This window comes from Oncorhynchus keta, chromosome 26, assembly GCF_023373465.1.
Source record: "Oncorhynchus keta strain PuntledgeMale-10-30-2019 chromosome 26, Oket_V2, whole genome shotgun sequence".
Lineage (NCBI taxonomy): Eukaryota > Metazoa > Chordata > Actinopteri > Salmoniformes > Salmonidae > Oncorhynchus > Oncorhynchus keta.
The window spans coordinates 34,418,996-34,444,202 of record NC_068446.1 but is presented as its reverse complement, the minus strand read 5'-3'; the positions used below and the strand labels follow the sequence as shown (position 1 = coordinate 34,444,202).

The window sequence follows — 25,207 nt, the reverse complement described above, 5'->3', positions numbered from 1 at the left end:
ATATGGGATCACCTAGCCTGCTACTTGTAGTTACGGAACAGAGTAGTAGTAGCAAGTAGTGCCTCTTAATACTATGGCTGAGGGATTGGCATATAGTATTTTAATCATATTAATGAAATTGGAGCCAAGCCACATATGATGAACACCTATCCTGTACCCCAGGTTATAAGCAACAACAAGCCCCATATGGTGAACACCTATCCTGTACCCCAGGTTATAAGCAACAACAAGCCCCAGGTTATAAGCAACAACAAGCCCCATATGGTGAACACCTATCCTGTACCCCAGGTTATAAGCAACAACAAGCCCCATATGATGAACACCTATCCTGTACCCCAGGTTATAAGCAACAACAAGCCCCATATGATGAACACCTATCCTGTACCCCAGGTTATAAGCAACAACAAGCCCCATATGGTGAACACCTATCCTGTACCCCAGGTTATAAGCAACAACAAGCCCCATTTGATGAACACCTATCCTGTACCCCAGGTTATAAGCAACAACAAGCCCCATATGGTGAACACCTATCCTGTACCCCAGGTTATAAGCAACAACAAGCCCCATATGGTGAACACCTATCCTGTACCCCAGGTTATAAGCAACAACATGCCCCATATGGTGAACACCTATCCTGTACCCCAGGTTATAAGCAACAACAAGCCCCATATGGTGAACACCTATCCTGTACCCCAGGTTATAAGCAACAACATGCCCCATATGGTGAACACCTATCCTGTACCCCAGGTTATAAGCAACAACAAACCCCATATGATGAACACCTATCCTGTACCCCAGGTTATAAGCAACAACAAGCCCCATATGGTGAACACCTATCCTGTACCCCAGGTTATAAGCAACAACATGCCCCATATGGTGAACACCTATCCTGTACCCCAGGTTATAAGCAACAACAAGCCCCATATGGTGAACACCTATCCTGTACCCCAGGTTATAAGCAACAACATGCCCCATATGGTGAACACCTATCCTGTACCCCAGGTTATAAGCAACAACAAACCCCATATGATGAACACCTATCCTGTACCCCAGGTTATAAGCAACAACAAGCCCCATATGATGAACACCTATCCTGTACCCCAGGTTATAAGCAACAACAAGCCCCATATGGTGAACACCTATCCTGTACCCCAGGTTATAAGCAACAACAAGCCCCATATGGTGAACACCTATCCTGTACCCCAGGTTATAAGCAACAACAAGCCCCATATGGTGAACACCTATCCTGTACCCCAGGTTATAAGCAACAACAAGCCCCATATGATGAACACCTATCCTGTACCCCAGGTTATAAGCAACAACAAGCCCCATATGGTGAACACCTATCCTGTACCCCAGGTTATAAGCAACAACATTGCAGTGAGTCACTCACTTATTCTCCCATTGTGTTCATCTTTACTGCTGCAATTTGAGCTTTTCTATTTGGGTTGCCAGTAGGGGAGCTGGGGAAGTGTCCGTGGGGAGTAGGCACCTTGCTATCTCAGTGGATGACAAGGTCTGCGTCCCAAATGGTACCCTATTCCCCAAAAGCACTGCTTTTGACTGATAGAACCTGTTGAAACATGACATTTCATATTACTATGTGTGTATGCTATGAATCCCTGTGGTACTGACTGCTTTCAAATCAGTGTGCACCCTGTAGGCTAGCACCTGTTGTGAGATTTGTGGTCTATTTGTGACCCAGGCCTGGGGCACCTGAGGAAAGATTTAACCCCAGGAGAACAGGAACACTTCTACCAAGGTGAGGCTTTCCAAACGGTGCTGCTGCTGGTGCTACAGTTTCCTTTCTCAATCTGTGACCGAGTTCCATGAAAAGAGGTTTCATTGGAGGGAGTCTGTGTGCAGGAGGATGCACTATTAATTTATCTCATTATGGTTAGATGGCTCACTTCTAACTCCTTTGTCTAGACTTGTTTAGGTTTGGACCCTGTGTGAATCTGTAACCCTTTCAGGAAAAGTGCCTCGGGATTTTTTTAAAGAATTTGTCACCATATAGAGTGACTGAGCATTTATCCCAGTTATTAGTGCCTGTAGTCTGGATAAACCCAGCTGGAAAGGGCAATATGAAGAAAAAAACATCTGAGACACCTCAGTCTGTCATACAAGCCACACAATGACATTGGAAAATGAACAAAGACAGACAAACTTCCCTCTGAAGTTTGGTCTCTGAGAGCCCAGGGATGTGAAGATGAGCTGTGGACTTGGACATCAACGTGCTTGCTAAGCAGAGTGGTGTATCCCAGCTGTCATTTGATGTTATCCTTTATTTTAAGAGTAGCTTCGCCTCCACATTTCTCGTTATTGCTGACATAAACACTCACACCACTCCAGTAGTTACTTTGCATCATGGGGAGGTCGGGAGGGAGTTAGAAGAGTTGTCCTTGGCCATCTGTTGGCAGACAGTCCGATGCTTTGTAGCTTTGTGATTGTAATGAGAGATGACACACTCAGGTCTACTTAAAAGCTTGGGAGTGAGACACCCACTTCCTTCTCTGTCCACCCACCTCCACAATTTCCCCTCCATAATCACATTTTACAGCAGTCCTATCCAAAGATTGTTCTTCTCTGCTTTCTCTCCATTCTCCTAGTTGAGATAGACTTGAATATCTTTGAATAAAATACGCATCAGCTGTCTTGGAGGAGAGTGAAGAAGAATGTCATAGTGTAAGCGAGACCTTTTCATGAAGAGGTGTGTGAAAAACAAAGTTTATGGAAGGACTGACATTAAACCTTTCAACTCACAGCTGTTATGTGTTCATAGATATACAGGTCACTCTTCTGGTCACTCTTTTGAATGCCCTCAATTGGAGTTGACTTTTATGTTAGCACATCAACACTAGTTTACCCTTCCCTGATTTTGAAATGGAACTAATGTTTTTGGCCTCTGTCTTCACCTGATGTTGTTGCTAGGCTAACCTCTGTCATCCACCTGTGGCTAATGGACCAATCATCCTGAGGGGGAAGAAGTGTGTGGATTTAAATTACTCTCTCAATACCTGTCACACTGCAAGCAGATGGTGTCTGAAATTGCTCCATCATATTTAATCCTCCCTCCCAAAGCTTTCTCCTTGGGTTGGAACCATGACTCAATTTTTTGTTATTTTCGTGTCTTGGATACATGATTTGAGCTGCTAGGCAACACAGAGGAAACTTTCTTTGTTCTTTTGCCCTTTCAGTTGACCGCTTCTCAGTTTGTCAAAGCCTCAATTTCCGTACAGACGTGAGGGATATTTTTTAAAGAGGTTTCCTTTTGTTGTGACGATCTTTATCAGACTAAGTCAGGAGTCATCTCAGGATTTGCAGTATTGTCGTGGTTGTGTGGAGAATTATATTTTTTGTTGTTGATGAGAGGTAGGTGTGATGCAGTGGTGGCGTGGAGTATGTTTTTAACATAGGTCCTCAATGTTCAGAAGACAGAAGTCCTCATTTTAAGTGAAAAAACATTTAATCTTAAAGATTCATTTTGTACACATTCAGTTACCTCTAATAACCTCAGAAATGGCTTCTATTTCTGAATATCTTTTTTAGTTGAAGGGATTCAATGCTATTCCTCATCACAAAGATTTCCACAATAAACATTGAAACGGCATATGGCCAGCTGACAAACAAACATTTCTGTCACAGTAAGATAAATCACAAGCTTAAATCAACAGAAAACATTATTATGTACAAAAATAAAATCCCAATTGGGAGAAAAATATGTAATGGCAAGATATACTGTACAACAAAGCTCAGATTTGATATTGTCACATCTATACAATGGTATCGTTTGTGCTTTCTTGTCCATTTATTGGCGGTGGTGGCTTACCCTGGCCCCAGATATGTTTGTGCTGTGTTGCCAACTCACATTGCCATAGGAGTTGACCATAAGAGTTTGCGAGATAGCACAAACAGATCTGGAACCAGGCTAGCTGTGCCGTCTTGTCTACCGGTATGTACAGCAGCTGTGGATGAATTTCTTGAAGTAGTTCCTGAACTCTGTGTTGAAGACCGTGTAGATGATGGGGTTGACGGCGCTGTTGACGTAGCCTAGCCAGGTGACAATACTCATCAGGGCGGGGGGGATGAAGCAGGTGGCACACAGGGCCCGCATGGTGTGGACCACGAAGAACGGGGTCCAGCAGAACAGGAAGACACCTGGGATGGAATCGACACACACATACACAGAGGTAGTCAGGCACATACACAAGCGCACAAACGCAGGAAGGTACATGGGAACAAGCATAGGAAAACATGCGCACAGGCAGAATGGCACGAATGGGCACAGACACACACACAAAGAGGGAGGTTTAGATTTCGCAAACCACAGGGATCGCAGTAAAATTACACCTCTAAGAGTTCTCTCATTTATGAAAGGATTGTATGTCAGGCTAACACAGGCTTGAAAATGTATTGCTATGCTTGTGTTCCCAATGGCACCCTTTCCCCTTTTATAGTGCTCTACTTTTTGATCAGGGCCCAAAGAGCTTTGGTCAAATGTAGTGCACTTTATAGGGAACAGGGTGCCATTTGGAACGCATCCCACATTTAATAAAACTGGAATTGCTCAATATATGATGAGTCTTACTTTGAGGACATGAATGAGCGGCCAATTGGAAAAGATATAGCGAGCAATAATGATCAAGTCAAACACAATCAAAATCAAAGACTGAGCCCAGAACTACTGTAAGCCGCCCCCCTCTTAAAGCCCCATCCAGATGAATGTATTTCAGATTGAAGTAGCCTGAAGAGGCACTGCTGAATAGATTCTACACATCACTGAGAGCTCAATTACATATACATCATGAAGTGTGATCATATCCCCATGGTGTGATATAGATGTAAAAAAATTTAAGGTGCAAAAAAAATGTTAGTGTAATTTCCTATCAGCGCGACGCGACTATGGTAATAAAACGGAACCGATCTGGATTGTAAGTAGGAAAATTACATTTTCAATCAAACACTGGCCCATACATAAACCAATTGCTCATACAGGAGCAAAGTATATTGGGTGAAAACTTCAGATATAAGCAGAACCTTGCCAGATCAAATGATGTTTGTACGTAAAGAAGTATGCCTGCAGAGAAATGAGAAGGGTGTATACAGGTGTAGGGTATATATAAGATAAACTGTGCTACAAATGCTCCTCCACCACCGTTCGAACTATACCAGTCAGCCAGCTTCCCTGCCTAGCCCCCGCTCGGCTGAATAATTCAGAAATGCTGATGAGATTTCTATTAATAATCTAGAATGGGGGTTAGGATGAGTGATGGATCAGAAACAAACTGTTCCATCCTGCATGGGGAGGTCTGGGTTCCATCCCAAATGGCACCCTATTCCCTATATAGTGCACTACTGATCATAGCCATATGGGCCCTGTTTAAATGTAGTGCACTTTATAGGGAATAGGGTGTCATTTGGGACATATCCCTGCTCTGAGCACCAACTCTCTCTGGAAGCTGGGCTTTCCTTTCTCCGACTCATTCACTTACTGTGGAGGGAGGGCTTTGGTTGAACAGCTGAATGTGAGGCAGAAATAGCATTTGATTTTTTTCCATCGGTTCAGCATTCCTCAGAGAAGCTCTGAACTGTGAATAAAGTCTCCTTGTCATCTAATGTAGGTCCCTCAGGAGCATGAATAAGATAGTCTTATCCAATGTAATGTAGAGTTCCTTCCCACCAGAAATCTACCTTGGTTTGTGTTTGAACCATTGAATTATATTAGAGATATCCATCACTCCTGCCATTCCCCTCTGGCTGGGCCAAGGAGAGACCCTTGTTTTTTTTTCACACACAATACCCCATAATGACAAAGTGAAAACATGTTTTTAGACATTTTTGCAAATGTAATGAACATGCAAAAGTTTACATACACTTACGTTGGAGTCATTACAACTCATTTTTCAACTACTCCACAAATTTCTTGTTTACAAAATATAGTTTTGGCAAATTGGTTAGGACATCTACTTTGTGCATGACACAAGTAATTTTTCCAACAATTGTTTAGAGACAGATTATTTCACTGTATCACAATTCCAGTGGGTCAGAAGATGACATACAGTAAGTTGACTGACTTTAAACAGCTTGGAAAATTCCAGAAAATGATGTCATGGCTTTAGAAGCTTCTGATAGGCTAATTTACATAATTTGAGTCAATTGGAGGCGTAACTGTGGATGTATTTCAAGGCCTAACTCAGCGCCTCTTTGCTTGACATCATGGGAAATCTAAAGAAATCAAGACCTCAGAGAAAAAAAATGCCTGAATGTACCACGTTCATCTGTACAAACAATAGTACACAAGTATAAACACCATGGGACCACGCAGCCGTCATACCGCTCAGGAAGGAGACGCGTTCTGTCTCCTAGAGATTAACGTACTTTGTTGCGAAAAGTGAAAATCAATCCCAGAACAACAGCAAAGGACCGTGTGAAGATGCTGGAGGAAACGGGTACAAAAGTATCTATATCAACAGTAAAACAAGTCCTATATCGACATAACCTGAAAGGCTGCTCAGCAAGGAAGAAGCCCCTGCTCCAATGAAAGACTGCTCAGCAAGGAAGAAGCCACTGCTCCAAAACTGCCATAAAAAAAGCTACAGTTTGCAACTGCACATGGGGACAAAGATTGTACTTTTTGGAGAATTGTCCTCTGTTCTGATGAAACAAAAACAGAACTGTTTGGCCATAATGACCATCGTTATTATGTTTGGAGGAAAAATGGGGAGGCTTGCAAGCCGAAGAACACCATCCCAGCTGTGAAGCACGGGGGTGGCAGCATCATGTTGTGGGGGTGCTTTGCTGCAGGAGGGACCAGTGTGCTTCACAAAACAGATGGCATCATGAGGTAGGAAAATTACGAGGATATATTGAAGCAACATCTCAAGACATCAGTCAGGAAGTTAAAGCTTGGTCGCAAATGTGTCTTCCAAATGGACAATAACCCCAAGCATACTTCCAAAGTTGTGGCAAAATGGCTTAACGACAACAAAGTCAAGGTATTGGAGTGGCCATAACAAAGCCCTGACCTCAATCCTATAGAAAATGTGTGGGCAGAACTGAAAAAGCATGTGTGAGCAAGGAGGCCTACAAACCTTACTCAGTTACACCAGCTCTGTCAGGGAGAATGGGTCAAAATTGATCCAACTTATTGTGGGAAGCTTGTGGAAGGCTACCCAAAACGTTTGACACAAATTAAACATTCTAAAGGCAATGCTACTAAATACTCATTGATTGTATGTAAACTTCTGACCCACTTGGAAGGCAATGAAAGAAATGAAAGCTAAATAAATAATTATCCCTCCTATTATTTTGACATTTCACAATCTTAAAATAAAGTGGTGATCCTAACTGACCTCGGACAGGGAATTTTTACGAAGATTAAATGTCAGGAATTGTGAAAAACTCAATTTAAATGTATTTGGCTAAGGTGTATGTATACTTCCGACTTCAACTGTATATACAGTACCAGTTAAAAGTTTGGACACACCTACTCATTCAAGGATTTTTCTTTATTTTTACCAGGTAAAGCTGTTTAAGAGAATGCCAAGAATGTGCAAAGCTGTCATCTCTGCAAAGGGTGGCTACTTTGAAGAATCTCAAATATCAAATATTTTTTTATTTGATTAACACTTTTTGGGTTACTACATGATTCCATATGTGTTATGTTGATGTCTTCACTATTATTCTACAATGTAGAAAATAGTACAAATCAAGAGTAACCTTTTGAATGAGTAGGTGTATCCAAACTTTTGACTGGTACTGTGTGTGTGTGTGTGTGTGTGTGTGTGTGTGTGTGTGTGTGTGTGTGTGTGTGTGTGTGTGTGTGTGTGTGTGTGTGTGTGTGTGTGTGTGTGTGTGTGTATATGTGTATATGTATATGTATATATATATATATATATATATATATAATTATAATTTTTTTTTTTTTTTTTTTTGCTCAGATAACTTGGGGGACCAAATAAACCCACTTGTGAAATCCGTCCCGTAGGCTACCAGTTGGGAAACCTGTCATAGGGCGTCTTATTATAAACCCCCAGGGCCAGGATTAGGAAAGCGTTATCTAATGGAATAATGTGTTTCTGGGTTTCTGAGTCAGTTCTGACCAGACAGCTCCAACACTCCTGCTATTTGGAGTTGTTGCAGATCCATTCTCACCTCCTACTATTAAATAAAGAAAAGGATGGAAGGCTTGAGTGAGGCTGGTTGGAATGGTGTCTTCTCTCCAAGAGTCCCCTATTTTCAGACACCACCTGACTTTGAGGCATCTATTAGTCTTTTCCCCACATAACTATTTATTTACAATGTAGGCTACTACTGCAGTGTAAGTTACTATTTCTGTTAGTATCCTGATTCAGATAAGATCAACCGTTATTTCAAATCTATTTTATTGACTTGTCAATGTGTGGGGGCACCGGTTAGTCGAGGTAGTATGTACATGTAGGTATAGTTATTAAAGTGACTATGCATAGATAACAACAGAGAATAGCAGCGGTATAAAAGAGGGGGGTGGGGGGGGGCACTGCAAATAGTCTGGGTAGCCATTTGACTAGATGTTCAGGAGTCTTATGTCTTGGGGGTAGAAGCTGTTTAGAAGCCTCTTGGACCTAGACTTGGTGCTCCGGTACGGCTTGCCGTGTGGTAGCAGAGAGAACAGTCTATGACTAGGGTGGCTGGAGTCTTTGACAATTTTTAAGGCCTTATTCTGACACCGCCAGGTATAGAGGTCCTGGATGGCAGGAATCTTGACCCCAGTGATCTACTGGGCCGTTCCCATTACCATCTATAGTGCCTTGCGGTCGGAGACCGAGCAGTTGCCATACCAGGCAGTGATGCGACCAGTCAGGATGCTCTCGATGGTGCAGCTGTAGAACCTTTTGAGGATCTGAGGACCCATGCCAAATATTTTCAGTCTCCTGAGGGGGAATAGATTTTGTTGTTCCCTCTTCACATTGACTCTTGAACACAGGGTTTGAAATACTCCCTGAAAGCTCCCTCAAATTCCATACTATAGGCCACGCTTCAGTTCTGACATACCTTTTCAATGAATTCACCAACTCCATTAATCTACATCATCCCTGGATAGATAGACTCACAGATAGCACAAGGACACAAGGCTAATTGACGGTGACGGAGCTTCTCTCTTTCTCCCCGCTCCTTCCCCTCTCCCCTTATCTTTCTCCCCCTTTTTCTCTCTCTGTCCTAGTAGACTCATTTAGCTGTGTGTGTGTGTGTGTGTGTGTGTGTGTGTGTGTGTGTGTGTGTGTGTGTGTGTGTGTGTGTGTGTGTGTGTGTGTGTGCTGCTCCTTTAGTGTGTGACTTTCCAGTGTGGATGATTGTGGCCTGGGTATTGTAAGGATCATCCAGAACAATTTCCTGCCATGCCCTCTGCCCGTACCCTCCAATAGGCAGACAACCAGAATATGTGTGTGTGCATCTACTGCGAAAGACTACAGGATTGTCTCTCTGGCTTATAAAGCAGGCACAAAACTTCTCAAGGGGGAAAACTGCATTAAAGAATGTGTGCAATGCTAGAAGTGCCCTTGCTCCGGATAATTGTCCTTTACATTTGGTAATACATTACCCTGTCTTTTTGTAGCGTAGAATCTTGTTTGTTTTCTGAGCTTTAGCATTAAATGTTGACACATCCATTAACTGAAATTTATTGAAAAGGAAATACAGAAATATCATAAATATTCACACCCCTGAGTAAATACTTTGTAGATGCACCTACGGCAGCGATTACATCTAACTCTTTCTGAGTCAGTCTCTAAGAACTTTCCTCATCTGGATGGTGCAACATTTACCCATTTATTGTTTTGTAAATTCTTCAAGAACTGTGAAATTGGTTGTTGTTCATCGCTAGACAACCATTTTCAGGTCTTTCCATAGATTTTCAAGTATATTTAAGTCAAAACGGTAACTCGGCCACTCAGGACATTCACTGTCTTCTTGGTCAGCAACTCCAGTGTAGATTTGGCCTTGTGTTTTAGGTTATTGTCCTGCTGAAAGGTGAATTAATCTCTGTCTGGTGGAAAACATATTGAACCAGGTTTTCCTATAGGATTTTGCCTGTGCTTAACTCCATTCTGTTTATTTTTTATCCTGAAAAACTCCTCAGTCCTTAACGATTACAAGCATACCTATAACATGATGCAGCCACCACTATGGGTGTGAATACTTTCTGAAGGCACTGTGTATTTTAGTGAGCATATTTAGCAGTTTTAACCCCTACAGCGTGAATGATTGTTCTAGGTCTCACAGGAGGTTGGTGGCATCTTAATTGGGGGGGACTGGCTCGTGGTAATAGCTAGAGAGGAATAAGTGGATAAGTATCAAACACATGGTTTCTATATGTTTGATGCAATTCCACAGCATAACCTTCACTCCAGATCAAAACTCCTGGAACTGAGACAGACCAGTCAGACCAGATACAACTTCAATTAGTACTGAGGTGTGAAGTGAGAGGTGTCAAAGCCTTGGTAGGCTACACCACCCAAATCCAGAGGCCTTGAAGCCCCCTCCCGCTGTTCACAGACCATCCACTGACATTTTCTACAAGAAATCTGCCTCCAGAAATAAAAGCTTCTCCCAAGTGGGTGTGGCACCTACTCCCGTTGTCTGCTGCACTGCTGCTTGGATTCCACCTGGCGATCTGTTCACCGTCTGCTGTGGCCTGTCTCCCCCTGTCTGGTATAGGTACCCCCACCACACTCCCCCCTCTCTCCCGAGCTGTCGCTCTCCTTCAGCACACAGACACTGTTGGGGCGAGTGACTCTGAACTTACAAATGGCTAGTTATATATTTTTCTTGTGCATTTTGCTATGTGCCTCATGACTCCTGCATGCTTTGTTGACTATGAACCTTCTTGTTTACCCAACCGTGGGACAGACCATGTTTGTTCCCACACTCGGGACTCTGACTCTATTGGTTACACAGACTTTTCTAACCACCTCTTGCCGGCTTTGTATTCATGTTAACTGATGAAATTGCTGTATAATATGATCTTGTTGCCATTTAATGCACATTCAAATGTCATGAATCAACACTGCAGAGCTCCCTGTCCTCTGCCGTGTCTTGATTGTATTACTGTTGATGATATCTAGAAATGTGCATGTACACTCTGGCCCATCTACTGTTGCTATCCCCAATTCTGACGGCTCTGATATCTGTTTCACTGATTTCTGCTCTCGTAAAAGCCTGAGTTTTCTCCACGTTAACACTAGAAACTTATTACCTAAAATGGATCAATTGAAAGTGTGGGTTCACAGCTCCAATCCAGATGTTTTGGTCATTACTGAGACGTGGTTATGAAAGAGTGTTTTGAACACTGATGTTAACCTTTCTGGTTCTAACCTTTTTTGGCAAGACAGATCTTCTAAAGGTGGGGGAGTGACAATCTTTACCAAGGATCACCTTCAGAGCACGGTTGTCTCCACCAAGTCTGTCCCCAAACAATTTGATTAGCTGGTTTTAAGCATTAAACTCCCTCTTTTTACCCTGCCCTGCTACAAAGTTTCTCCCTGCTGGCGGTCACTGAGTCCGAGGTGCTAAAGTAGCACCTTAAACAGATGGTTTAGATCCTTTCGTCTTTAAGGTTGCGGCCCCTATGATCGGCAAGCCAATCTGTGACATTTTCGACCTGTCTCCTCTCTGGGGAGGTTCCCATTGGTTTGAAGGCAGCCACGGTTAATCCTTTATTTAAACGGGGAGATCAATCTGATCCTAACTGCTAATAGGCCTATTTCTATTTTGCCCTATTTATCAAAAGTGTTGGAAAAATGTTATTGATGTCTATAGTATTCTTTGGTAAGTAATCTGGGTTCCTCTCAAGGGAAATGTCACCATTGCCCTTGATTCTAAGCAATCTTGCACTGCTATTTTAAAGTTTTGATACGGTAGACCATTTCATTCTTGTAGGCCCCTCCCCGGATTTTGTGTTAAACGCTCTACTACAAAGCGTTCTTAGTGTCCAACAAGCTTTCTCTGCCCTTTACTGACTTGCCTAGTTAAGTAAAGGTTACACACATATACACACACCACACTGACCAAAAAGTCATTTTGTTGCCATTTACGTATGTCCCCATTATCAGTAAAACATCATCAAAACCTATTTCTTTCACTTACTTGCTGTGCTGTTTTGTTGTTCATTTGTTCAGTAGTTTCCTTCTCAACCAGGATTTCATCATACATGTCAAGCAGTGAAGTTTCAGCTTTGCACATCGGCGTTATCTTCACCGATAGATTGTGCATCCCTAATTACTACCGCTGAGGGTTTAGAGCTTGAGGTAGTCACCTCATACAAGTACTTGGGAGTATGGGTAGACGGTACACTGTCCTTCTCTCAGAAGATATCAAAACTGCAGGCTAAAGTTAAATCTAGACTTTGTGTCCTCTATCGTAATCGCTCCTCTTTCACCTCAGCTGCCAAACTAACCCTGATCCAGATGACCATCCTACCCATGCTAGATTAAGGAGACGCAATTTATAGATCGGCAGGTATGGGTTCTCAAGCGGTTAGATGTTCTTTACCATTCAGCCATCAGATTTGCCACCAATGCTCCTTATAGGACACATTACGGCACTCTATATACTCTTCTGTAAACGGGTAAACTCTGTATACCTGTCGCAAGACCCACTGGTTGATGCTTATTTATAAGAACCCTCTTAGGCCTCACTCCCCCTATCTGAGATACAGTGGGGCAAAAAAGTATTTAGTCAGCCACCAATTGTGCAAGTTCTCCCACTTAAAAAGATGAGAGGCCTGTAATTTTCATCATAGGTTCACTTCAACTATGACAGACATGAGGGAAAAAAATCCAGAAAATCACATTGTATGATTTTTAATGAATTTATTTGCAAATTATGGTGGAAAATAAATATTTGGTCAATAACAAAAGTTTATCTCAATACTTTGTTATATACCCTCTGTTGGCAATGACAGAGGTCAAACGTTTTCTGTAAGTCTTCACAAGGTTTTCACACACTGTTGCTGGTATTTTGGCCCATTCCTCCATGCAGATCTTCTCTAGAGCAGTGATGTTTTGGGGCTGTTGCTGGGCAACACGGACTTTCAACTCCCTCCAAAGATGTTCTATGGAGTTGAGATCTGGAGACTGGCTAGGCCACTCCAGGACCTTGAAATGCTTCTTACGAAGCCACTCCTTCGTTGCCCGGGCGGTGTGTTTGGGATCATTGTCATGCTGAAAGATCCAGCCACGTTTCATCTTCAATGCCCTTGCTGATGGAAGGAGGTTTTCACTCAAAATCTCATGATACATGGACCCATTCATTCTTTCCTTTACACGGATCAGTCGTCCTGGTCCCTTTGCAGAAAAACAGCCCCAAAGCATGATGTTTCCACCCCCATGCTTCACAGTAGGTATGGTGTTCTTTGGATGCAACTCAGCATTCTTTGTCCTCCATACACGACGAGCTAAGTTTTTACCAAAAAGTTATATTTTGGTTTCATCTGACCATATGACATTCTCCCAATCTTCTTCTGGATCATCCAAATGCTCTCTCGCAAACTTCAGACGGGCCTGGACATGTACTGGCTTAAGCAGGGGGACACGTCTGGCACTGCAGGATTTGAGTCCTTGGTGGCGTAGTGTGTTACTGATGGTAGGCTTTGTTACTTTGGTCCCAGCTCTCTGCAGGTCATTCACTAGGTCCCCCCGTGTGGTTCTGGGATTTTTGCTCAACGTTATTGTGATCATTTTGACCCCACGGGGTGAGATCTTGCGTGGAGCCTGTTAGTATAATTGAATTATGCCGATGTGTTTTCATCAATTGAAAGCCCTTCGTCTATTTTATGAGAATTTTGTAAGATTTCTTGTTTGCATAAAATAGACGCAGACCAGTCTTTAAATAATAGGTAATAGAATTTATTCTCGGAGCGCGCTTCCATTCAAAACAAATGCATCAGTTTAAATACATATCATGACGTCATTTCACTGTCTTAAACAACCCCCCCCCCCTCTCGACAGGACAAAGTACGGTGAAAAGTTCATTCTATCTTACCAACACACTCCCAGATAACTTTTGACCCCTCAACATTATCGATCACCACTGAACTGACAGGTTTAATTAACAGAAACCCTAGAAATGCACTCTCTGCCTAATCTAAAAATCCCAGAGCTAAGTTTCAGGTTGGGTCAACCATAGGCTAACGACCTTATGTGTTTACACAGTCCACAACCCATTTGTTCCTGCCCAGTTGGAATGGTTTTATTACTCCTTTCTCCTGTCACACAATTTCTTCCTATGAACTCATATTGTCTATTTCAACATACAGAGTATAAGTTTATCTAGACACAATTCTATTTAAAATGGGGATATTGTTTATTCATTTATCCATAATAAATCCATAATAAATTCAACAGAGCCCCAGATCGAGGGAGATTATTAGTGATCTTGTATGTCTTCCATTTATATATATGCCATTTAGCAGACGCTTTTATCCAAAGCGACTTACAGTCATGTGTGCATACATTCTACGTATGGGTGGTCCCGGGAATCGAACCCACTACCCTGGCGTTACAAGCGCCATTTACCAACTGAGCTACAGAAGGACCACACATTTCCTAATAATTGCTCCCACATTTGATTTCTTCAAACCAAGCTGCGTACCTATTGCAGATTCAGTCTTCCCAGCCTGGTGCAGGTCTACAATTTTGTTTCTGGTGTCCTTTGACAGCTCTTTGGTCTTGGCCATAGTGGAGTTTGGAGTGTGACTGTTTGAGGTTGTGGACAGGTGTCTTTTATACAGATAACAAGTTCAAACAGGTGCCATTAATACAGGTAACGAGTGGAGGACTGAGGAGCCTCTTAAAGAAGAAGTTACAGGTCTGTGAGTGCCAGAAATCTTGCTTGTTTGTAGATGACCAAATACTTGTTTTCCACCATAATTAGCAAATAAATTCATTAAAAAATCTACAATGTGTGTTTCTGGATTTTTTTTCTCATTTTGTCTGTCATAGTTGAAGTGTACCTATGATGACAATTACAGGCCTCTCTCATCTTTTTTAAGTGGGAGAACTTGCACAATTGGTGGCTGACTAAATACTTTTTTGCCCCACTGTATATACTGCAGCCCTCATCCTCCACATACAACACCTGTTCTGCCAGTCACATTCTGTTAAAGGTCCCAAAGGCACACACATCCCTTGGTCGCAAGTCTTTTCAGTTCACTGCAGCTAACGACTGGAACAAGCTGCAACAAACACTTAAACTGGACAGTTTTATCTCAATCTCTTCATTCAAAGCCTCAATCATGGACACTCTTACTGACAGTTGTGGCTGCTTTGCGTGATGTTTTGTATTGCCCTTTCTGCTGTTGTCTGTGTCTAATAATGTTTGTACCCTGTTTTGCGCTGCTACCATGTTGTGGTGCTACCACGTTGTTCTCATGTTGTTGCTACCATGCTGTGTTGTCATGTGTTACTGCCATGCAATGTTGTTGTCTTAGGTCTCTTATGTAGTGTTTTCTCTCTTGTCATCTTGTGTGTGTTGTCCTATATTTTCATTTAATACATTTTTTATTTTTAATCCCCATCCCTGTCCCCGCAGGAGGCCTTTTGCCTTTTGGTAAAATAACTCACTTGCCTAGTTAAATAAAGGTTTAAAAGAAATCCATTCGCTCTGTTTCAGGCATTATTATGAGCCATCCTCCCCTCTGCAGCATCCACTGATAGTTGTAGAATACATGAACATTCCAACACATGGCCTACAGTCAGCTTGGATTCTCGTTGACAGGTTTTACACAGGAAGCACAATTCTGATATTTTTACACCACTAATTGGTATTTTGACCAATTAGATCAGCTCTAAAAAATATCTGATGTGAAAAGATCTGAGGTGATTGGGACAAAATACCAATTAGTGGAGAAAAAAAATCAGAGTTGTCCACAGTAGTCCACAATGGGGCAAATCTTCCAAGACTCCATACTCCATGATCACTGTCGATGATCATTCATCTGTGTTTACTCAGCTGTGTTTCCAGGTCCATGCAGCCAGTCAGAAGGCTGAGCCCTCTACACAACAATATGCTGACGCTGTAGGGATAACTCCCTCTCTAGGTCTTAAGGCCTCAGGCAAACCTTACATAATGATTGGATTGAGAGTTAAGGTAATTCGCCAATGTTGGCTAGGGTATCATAATGACTCATTAGGCCCAATAATGACCCTGTTTATCCTTTTTCCTTAACAAGGTCTTTACACGTAAGAAAGACAACTGTTTAGAGAGTAAAAACATTGAAAGGACCACACAAGACTTTAGGCCAGAGGTGAGGTTTTAGAAAGCGTTGTATAGCTAGAGTGGTATGTTAGTTCTCGTGTTGATGACTCAGACCACTCAGTGCACAGAAGATGGACCCTCAAAAATATTTACGACAAATCTCTTGCGGTTGTTGTGTGGCTGGGTTGCTGAGAGAAATACCATGTGGAACTCCAGTTCAATGCTGTAAGATCTGTCACTATGTTGTTGATGAAACCTGTTTTGCTATTTCATGCTTGAAGCCAGCGTTCAACTTGTGCTTGTATTCTTTGTATGACACATCGTTTCCTATACGAAAATAATTACATTTAAAATATATATTTTGATACATATTTTAGGATGAATGTGAAACATCTAAAATTGGCAAAATAATGTATTTTTAAAAAACTTTTTTTTTACACACATTCAAACATATTACGGAATGTACTTTAAATGTATATGCATTGAGTTTACCAAACATTAGGAACACCTTCCTAATATTGAGCCTCAATTCATCAGGGCATGGATTCTACACGGTGTCGGAAGCGTTCCCCAGAGATGCTGGCCCATGTTGACTCCAATGCTTCCAATAGTTTTTCAAGTTGGCTGGATGACCTTTTGGTGGTGGACCATTGTTGATACACTGTTGAGCATGAAAACCCCAGCAGTGCTACAGTTCTTGAAACAAACCTGGCACGTACTACCATATACCCTGTTCAATGGCACGTAAATACTTGTTCTTGCCTATTCACCCTCTGATTGGCACACATACACACAGTCCATGTCTCTTTACACGTGAAATGAATAATGGATCAGAAAAGAAAGGGCATATGATCTTAATGTGTTGTAGACTCAATGTATGTTTAATGCATTGGGAATGTATTTTAAAATATATATTTTTACATGTAGAAGCTTAACCTTAAAGCACAGAGCACAACATAACACATTAACTGGCATGACAATCCGGGTCATGGGAGGCCAAAAAGCTCTACAAGAAAGCCACACCCCTAACAAGCAACGCCTCCAAGTCTTCTTAAAAGGCTGCCAGCGCTACAATATAGTTTGTCAAGATGCATTTTTATTGTACTTGACACATACCAGAGGATACCAAAAACACTAACATGCATTTAAATGCATCTAAATGACTAAAACAATTGTAGTGACCACATTGAGAATTCAATAAATATGAATTTTCTATATGAATAAAGACTTGCTAAAGGGCCTAAATTCTGCATTTTGACATGTTCCTCCGTGCAGTCTGTGACTTCTTGGAAGGTTTTAACCCACTAACCCCCCAAAATAATCAGTCATTCAGTACATTTACATGCACACTAATAATTCCATATTAAACGGATTATGGCAGTGGGCAGATTATGCAAAAGTCATGTTAACACCTTACTCTGGTCAAAATCGAAGTAAACATACACTGATTAAAACACTTGATTTTTCTGAGCAATCTTTCAAATTATTACGATATGTAAACACCTTAATCGGCGTTCCAGCGGTGTATTTGATCTGCATGTGCGAGCACCAGCCGAGCGAGCCTCCTGCTTTAGCGCGAGAAAAGTGAGTTCGGAACAACAATGTCTGCATCGTAAAAGTCGTTTTCACATAAAACTTTATATGTCCAAACTCAGAATCAAATATGCTTCCCAAAAATAACATGTTCACTGTGGTAGAACGTTTATTTTCATTGGCGATTCTCTGCATTTATCAGAGTGCCATCAGGCAGCCTGATTTCAGATGTGTCCATGTAAACAGCATTATTATGGGATTCGTTCTTATTGCAAAGCATGTAAACGTTTTAATAAAATTATTATATTAATCAAACTATCCAATCTGACTGTGCAGAACCATACTCATTGTAAAGCCCTAGTTATTAAAGTCAACTGTTACGTGAACTGAACTCTCGTTTTAATATGGTGAATACTAGGCGAAAAGGGTCCATATCAAGGGATATCTATCTTTATCTACTGTATGTATTTCCGGATATCTGACATTTGATTAGATATAAGTAGTAAACATGTTCCAGAAACGCATGTCATGAATTTCATATACGGAACTAGGATATTCTCCATAAATGGACAGTTTCTACATGCATCCAATCCGGACCTCAGAACTCTCCCTGCTGTCGTATGAGTCCAGTGAGATATATGGGGTGTGAGCGTGCCCCCGTTTACATATTTGTAGAACAGTGGCCACAAACCTTTTCTGAGTCAAGATCGGTAGCGGTGCGTGGGTAAAATCACCGGGGAAGCCAATACAGGAAACAAAAAGCCATATTACAACCTATGTGTTGTGATCATTCCGTTAGCTCTATAATTAGTTAATATGCCTTGACACGTGATGTATAGTGAACTAACCTTCCACGGAGTATTATTTTCCAGAGAAGGCATAGAGCCACAAGTTGATTATCTCTTTTATACCATGGCTATAATTTAACACATTTGCCGCTAGAAATGTCCACTGAAGCTGCTAGGAAGCTGCTAGTTTACTAGATCGCGACAGAAGTTGCCTTGGTAACCATACAAACTGATTTGCTAGTTTAGCAAACCAAACCTAGCTTGCTATTATGAATATCGAATTCAACCATGCCAATAATGTTTTCAATTTGACTTTTGCTTTCAAAAGCAGCTCAAACATAAAACATGTAATAATTAAACATTGAATTATACTGTGAAAATATACCATGCATTAAATTGAAATAATGCACACTCTAGAATGCTGTTCAAGCCAATCAGAAAATAGTATTCAACAATGCCATGTTATTACCATGCATATTGGCTATGCTTGAATTGCTCTGCCAATGTTGTTCTTCTGAAATCATTTTGAAATGATATTTAAAGAATGTGGGTATATTATCACACTGGTAATATATCATTTGTTATTACTTGTGAGGGACAGCTAAGTGAGCATAATGTTTTTTTTATTGGACTGATGGCCTGCATCAATCTGAGGGGAGGTAGCAGCTGTGAGGCTGCCTCTCACCTGACTCACCATCCCTCCTCTCTACCTCCACTGAGAAAAGGGGCCAGAAACTCAAGACGCACTGCATTATGTATGCCTCAAGCACCAATTCATGTTGTTACTCCTATGACCAAAGAAAGTGAAATATTCAATAACGCAAGCTTGTCGGACAACTTTGCTATACTCATTCATTACAGCTTTAGTGCTGGTTGTAGTGTGATTGTTGAACAAAGTGTTGACAGTGCTGAATAACTTAACATAAACATGAACTTACTCATAAAAACAGCAGCTCTTTGCTATATTTGTTGAGTCTCTCTAGTCATGGTTTTAAATGTTTTTAAATCTCACAGTATCAACTTTACTGTGTATTCAAGGTATCTTTTTAGAGTCAATGGCTCAAGGAAACTGTGCAGACACAGTGATCTGAGCTATCTGATTGGCCAGCGGTAGGCCTATAGGTGCACTTGATTTGCACTTTGGGCCTGCCGAGTAGGCGGAGTTCTACCTTCAGACACGTGAAAGGGTTAAAAATGGGAACACTTTGCCTTCCCGGCGCTAGGGCTGCTGAATGAAATGCACCTACCGCCAACAACAACAACAACAAAAAAGGACCGCTGTCACGGTTTTCATAGGGTGAAGGAGAGTCGGACCAAACTGCAGCGTGTCGATTGCGATTCATGTTTATTAAAACAACGTAAACACGAATAAACACAAACTCTATAAAACAATAACCGTAGTGAAAACCAAAACAGCCTTAACTGGTGCAAACATCACACAGTCTAAGGACATCAAGACAATCACCCACAATACAACCAAAGAATATGGCTGCCTAAATATGTCTCCCAATGAGAGACAACGATAAACACCTGCCTCTGATTGAGAACCACTTCAGACAGCCATAGACTCTCCTAGAACACCCCACTAAGCTACAATCCCACTAAGCTACACACCACATACAAAAACCCATGTCACACCCTGGCCTGGCCAAATACATAAAGAAAAACACAAAATACTTCGATCAGGGCGTGACAACCGCAAGGCTTTATCGTTGTTTTTTTACAGAAATGTTTGGTGATTGACTAGGAATGCCTTGAAGATCGGCCAGTCGATCAGGATCAACTGGTTGGTAACCACTGTTGTAGAATATTCTAACTCCTCTTTGTTATGTTACAGCCTTATTCTAAAATGGATGAAATAAAAATGATTCCTCATACATTTTTCACATAATGACAATTCGAAAATAGTGATTTCGACATTTTTGGAAATGTATAACATTTTTAAATTAGACATACCTTATTTACATAACTATTCAGACCCTTTGCTATGAGACTCAAAACAGAGCTCAGGTGCATCTTGTATCCATTGATCTTCCTTGAGATGTTTCTACAACTTGATTTCGACTCCACCTGTGGTAAATTCAATTGATTGGACATGATTTGGAAAGGCACACACCTGTCTATATAAGGTCCCACCGTTAACAATGCATGTCACAGCAAAAACCAAAGCGACCAAATGAGGTCGAAGTAATTGTCTTTAGAGCTCTGAGACGGGATTGTGTCGAGGCACAGATCTGGGGAAGGGTACCAAAGAAATTTTGCAACATTGAAGGTCCCCAGGAAAACAGTGGTCTCCATTCTTAAATGGAAGAAGTTTGGAACCCCCAACTCTCTTCCTAGAGCTGGCTGCCCGGCCAAACTGAGCAATTGGGGTAGGAGGTGACCAGGAACCCGATGGTTACTCTGACAGAGCTCCAGAGTTCCTCTGTGGAGATGGTAGAACCTTCCTGAACGACCATCTCTGCAGCACTCCACCAATCAGGATTTTATAGTAAAGTTGCCAGATGGAAGCCACTCGTCAGTAAAAGGCTCAAGACAGCCCACTTGGAGTTTGCCAAAAGGCACCTAAAGGACTTTCAGACCATTAGAAACAAGATTCTCTAGTCTGATGAAAACAAGATTGAACTCTTTGGCCTGAATGCCAAGTGTCACGTCTGGAAGAAACCTGAGGCCATCCCTGCGGTGAAGCATGGTGGTGGCAGCATCATGCTGTGGGGAGGTTTTTCAGCGGCAGGGTCTGGGAAACTAGTCAGGATCGAGGGAATGATGAACGGAGCAAAGTACAGTGAGATCCTTGACAAAAACCTGCTCCAGACACGACAACAACACTAAGCACACAGCCAAGACAATGCAGGAGTGGCTTCGAGACAAGTCTCTGAATGTCCTTGAGTGACCCAGCCAGAGGCCGGACTTGAACCCGATCGAACATCACTGGAGAGACCTGAAAACCTGACAGAGAAGAATGGGAGAAACTCCCCAAATACAGGTGTGCCAAGCTTGTAGCATCATACCCAAGAAGACTCAAGGCTGTAATCGCTGACAAAGTTGCTTCAACTAAGTACTGAGTAAAGGGTCTGAATACTTATGTAAATGTGATATTTCAGTTTTTTTATACATTTGGAAAAAATTCAAAAAAACAGTTTTTGCTTTGTTATAATGGGGTAATGTGTTTAGATTGATGAGGAAAAAAACAATTTAATAAGGCTGTAACGTAACAATGTGGAAAAAGTCAAGGAGTCTGAATAGTTTCCGAATGCACTGTATCGAATGAACTGCATCTAAGCCTTCATAGTTAGGCATGAATGAATCCACATATTAAAAAATATATATCATATCCGTTGGCATTACCTGATAATTAATGTGTCCGTATTTAAAAAAGAAAAAACTATTTCTGTAGATATCGTTACATGATATGTAATATTCATCCTCTTATGACTGATCGAAAATGGGCTAAATCCGACTCATGAAAGGTCCAGTGGCCAAATTATTTGACCTGTTCAGGCACTGAAAATCATCATGCTTCTTCACTTGAAGGTGACATATCTGAGCATACATTTGCACCATATTCAGTAGTAAGCTATACAAGGCACGGAAAGGAAACATTATCATATTTAAGTTGCTATTTCCAAAGAATATCTCTGCTATTTCTTTATTTTTATTTTTATGCAGCATAGCAAATATAGAGCTCCAATCACAACAGCAATCACAACAGTTTTTTTGTGAAAATGCTAACGTAAGCCAATCTTTGCTAAACATTTATTTTATTTAATAGAAAATAAAAGTTGCACACCCTCAATACTCCTGCTTGCCCTGTTTCTTATGGATGATGGATGTGATGGGTGCAAATTGGGTCATCAGTGGCAGTCCCTTGCAGTCCAGACCCAGTGCTGGTCTATGATCCACTCCAAACTGTAAATGCATAAATCATGAATCAAAATTGAGTCAATATTGCAAAAAACTTTTTTTTCCACAAAACCATATCACAAGGTAGGTACTCTACCTCCTTCATTCATGATGACAAAACTAACTGGAACAAGCTAGCTATCTTATATTAATCGGTAATGCAAAATATGCCTAAATGTTTTAAAACATTAGCTATCACCTTGAGGCTTGATAGGGGGTGAAAATGTTTTCGTTATTTGTTAGCTAACTAGTCTACCAGGTAGCTTGTACCCCCACATCTAGCCTCAAGGTATTTTATTAGGATCCTAATTAGCTGTTGCAAAAGCAGCAACTACTCTTTCTGGGGTCCACACAAAATATGAAACATGACATAATACAGAACATTAATAGACAAGAACAGCTCAAGGACAGAACTACAGTTGCTAAGATAAATAAAACATCTCAAATTAGATACTCACTTTAGCGTTAACTTCTTGGAGGTATTTTCTGAACAACTTCAAATTTCTTTGTTTCTCCAGTTTTCAGTTCGACCACACACTATTGACACACTCTTTTGTGCCGCCCAAATAAAAAAAAGGATACTTGGAACAGCACAGCAGAAAATACATGATTCTTGTTGCTAGGTTACCAGTTACAGTGCTTTAGCTTGCGGTTTGCTTGTGCCTTTATCTAGAGGGAATAGAAAAAGTATAGTGTCTGAAAGAATGATATGGATTTAATATTTGTCAAATTATTGAGCATGTCCTCAACTCAAATAAGCATCCAAAATTGTCCTTATTTAGCATATCAAGATCCTGATATGGACCTCAGTCAAGAGCATGTGGCTTGTACCGTATGCGCTGAGAACATACACTATGTAGGCCTACTGTCAGTATTTGTCATCAGGACTATATGGACATTTTATTTTCTATCTCAGGATATCTAATGACTCAATATCCAGAGGAAATCCAAAATTCAGAAATGCATCAAATCGTCTTTATTTTCAGCATATCAAAAAAGCATATCAAGATCAGGATATGGACCTCAGCCAAGAGCAGCATATCTAGAAACAATATAGTTTAATATCTTGAATGTGCTGAGAAAACACAGATATGCGATGTGTACAGTCAGTATTTGTCAACATGAAGAGAGAAAAATGGATGTCTCATATCTCAGGATATAGTCCATATCTGGCCATAGAAGTTGTCCATGTGTGATATTCGGGGTAATAGACCCTTTTCTTTCAAAAGAAACATTGGACATATAATAGTCAAATCATAATGTAAAAGTTGGTGAGCTGGTTCTACTCTTTTTGGGCATTTTATTGTGTTTTGTGGTGAAAAACTGAGTGGGTGGAGCATAACATGTCAACCCTGTTACCCATAGATAGACACGCTACAAATGTTTTAACAGTAAACCATTTTTGTGAAACTTGCATTCAATTGGCCCTCCCTGTTGCACACAACAAGCTTCCATTCCCTCTGTCATGGCTGATTTAACTATACTGAGCAAAAATGTAAACGCAACATGCAACAATTTCAACGCTTTTAACTGAGTTACAGTTCATATAAGGAAATCAAGTCAATTGAAATAAATAAATGAAGCCCTAATCTATGGATTTCCCATGACTGGGAAGGAGTGCAGCCATGGGTGCACCCACTGGGGGTCCAAGCCCAGCCAATCAGAATGAGTTTTCCTCACAAAAGGGCTTTATTACAGACAGAAATCTTCCTCAGTTTCATCAGCTGTCCAGGTGGCTGGTCTCAGACGATCTCGCAGGTGAAGAACCCGGATGTGGAGGTCCTGGGCTGGCGTGGTAACACGTGGTTGTAAGGCCGGTTGGACGTACCACAAAATTCTCTAAAACAACGTTGGAGGCGGCTTATGGTAGAGAAATGAACATTCAATTCTCTGCCAACAGCTCTGGTGGACATTCCTGCAGTCAGCTTGCCAATTGCACACTCCCTCAAAACTGTGTCCAGGCACTCTGCATCTCGAACCACCCAGTTTATAATTATATAACTGCCAATGTTTTGGCTTGGTGGCCCTAAAAATATCTCCATTGATCACTACATAAAGAGTAATTTAATAAGCCGAATTTGGAACCACTTTGTCTACCCTGTAGACTAGATGTCATAGCCATGCATTTCTGGAATATTGTCAGGCTTTACCTGCATTTGAGCAACGCAGTTGATGATGGCATGGATTTTGAGAGTGGAAGCACAGCCTATCCATCCATGATGCACAGTGCTCATGGAAGGAGAGATGTGCCTTTTGCTCCGGTGAATCCCGTAAAACAGTGATTTGTTTTTCATTTAAGTTGATTAACAGCCAAAATGATTATGTAGAAAGATTCCCCGGCTATGGGTTTATGGTGAGAACATACTTTTCTCAAATGCAATGGAATTCCGTCCGCTATTTCTGGAGAAGTGCATATTTGATTTGTAAGATGGTACCATGATGTTTCTAAAACATTACATTTGCGAGTATAATGGTGAGTGTAAATTCTCCTTTTCTCTTTATATTGGATCTTTATCCAGCTCCTATGAAAAATGTGTACAGTATGTGTGTGGAAAACTCTCCATAGTCTTAAATTACCTTGTCTGTATTATACACCCATGGTGAGCAATTATTGTGGCTGGAACTGTATTTAGACATAGACTATTTAAAACAAGTTGTTTTTTCGTTTTTATTATAATTTGATTATAATTATACACAGTTTTTTTTAAGGCCTTATCAATAGCCTAGTGAGTTGAATCTTCCTTATTGAC

The 25,207-nt window shown here is 41.1% G+C and overlaps 1 protein-coding gene across 1 annotated transcript in view; it reads right to left on the bottom strand.

Annotated features, from left to right (window-relative positions):
• Nucleotides 1–3,435: 3,435 nt before the first annotated feature.
• The window catches only part of LOC118359299 (D(4) dopamine receptor-like), a 28,187-nt gene continuing 6,415 nt past the window's right edge, over nt 3,436–25,207 (bottom strand). The window contains exon 4 of the mRNA XM_035737773.2: nt 3,436–4,158. Coding sequence (XP_035593666.1) covers nt 3,947–4,158 — 212 coding nt within the window. The 3' untranslated portion in view covers nt 3,436–3,946. The remainder of the gene's footprint in view (nt 4,159–25,207) is intronic.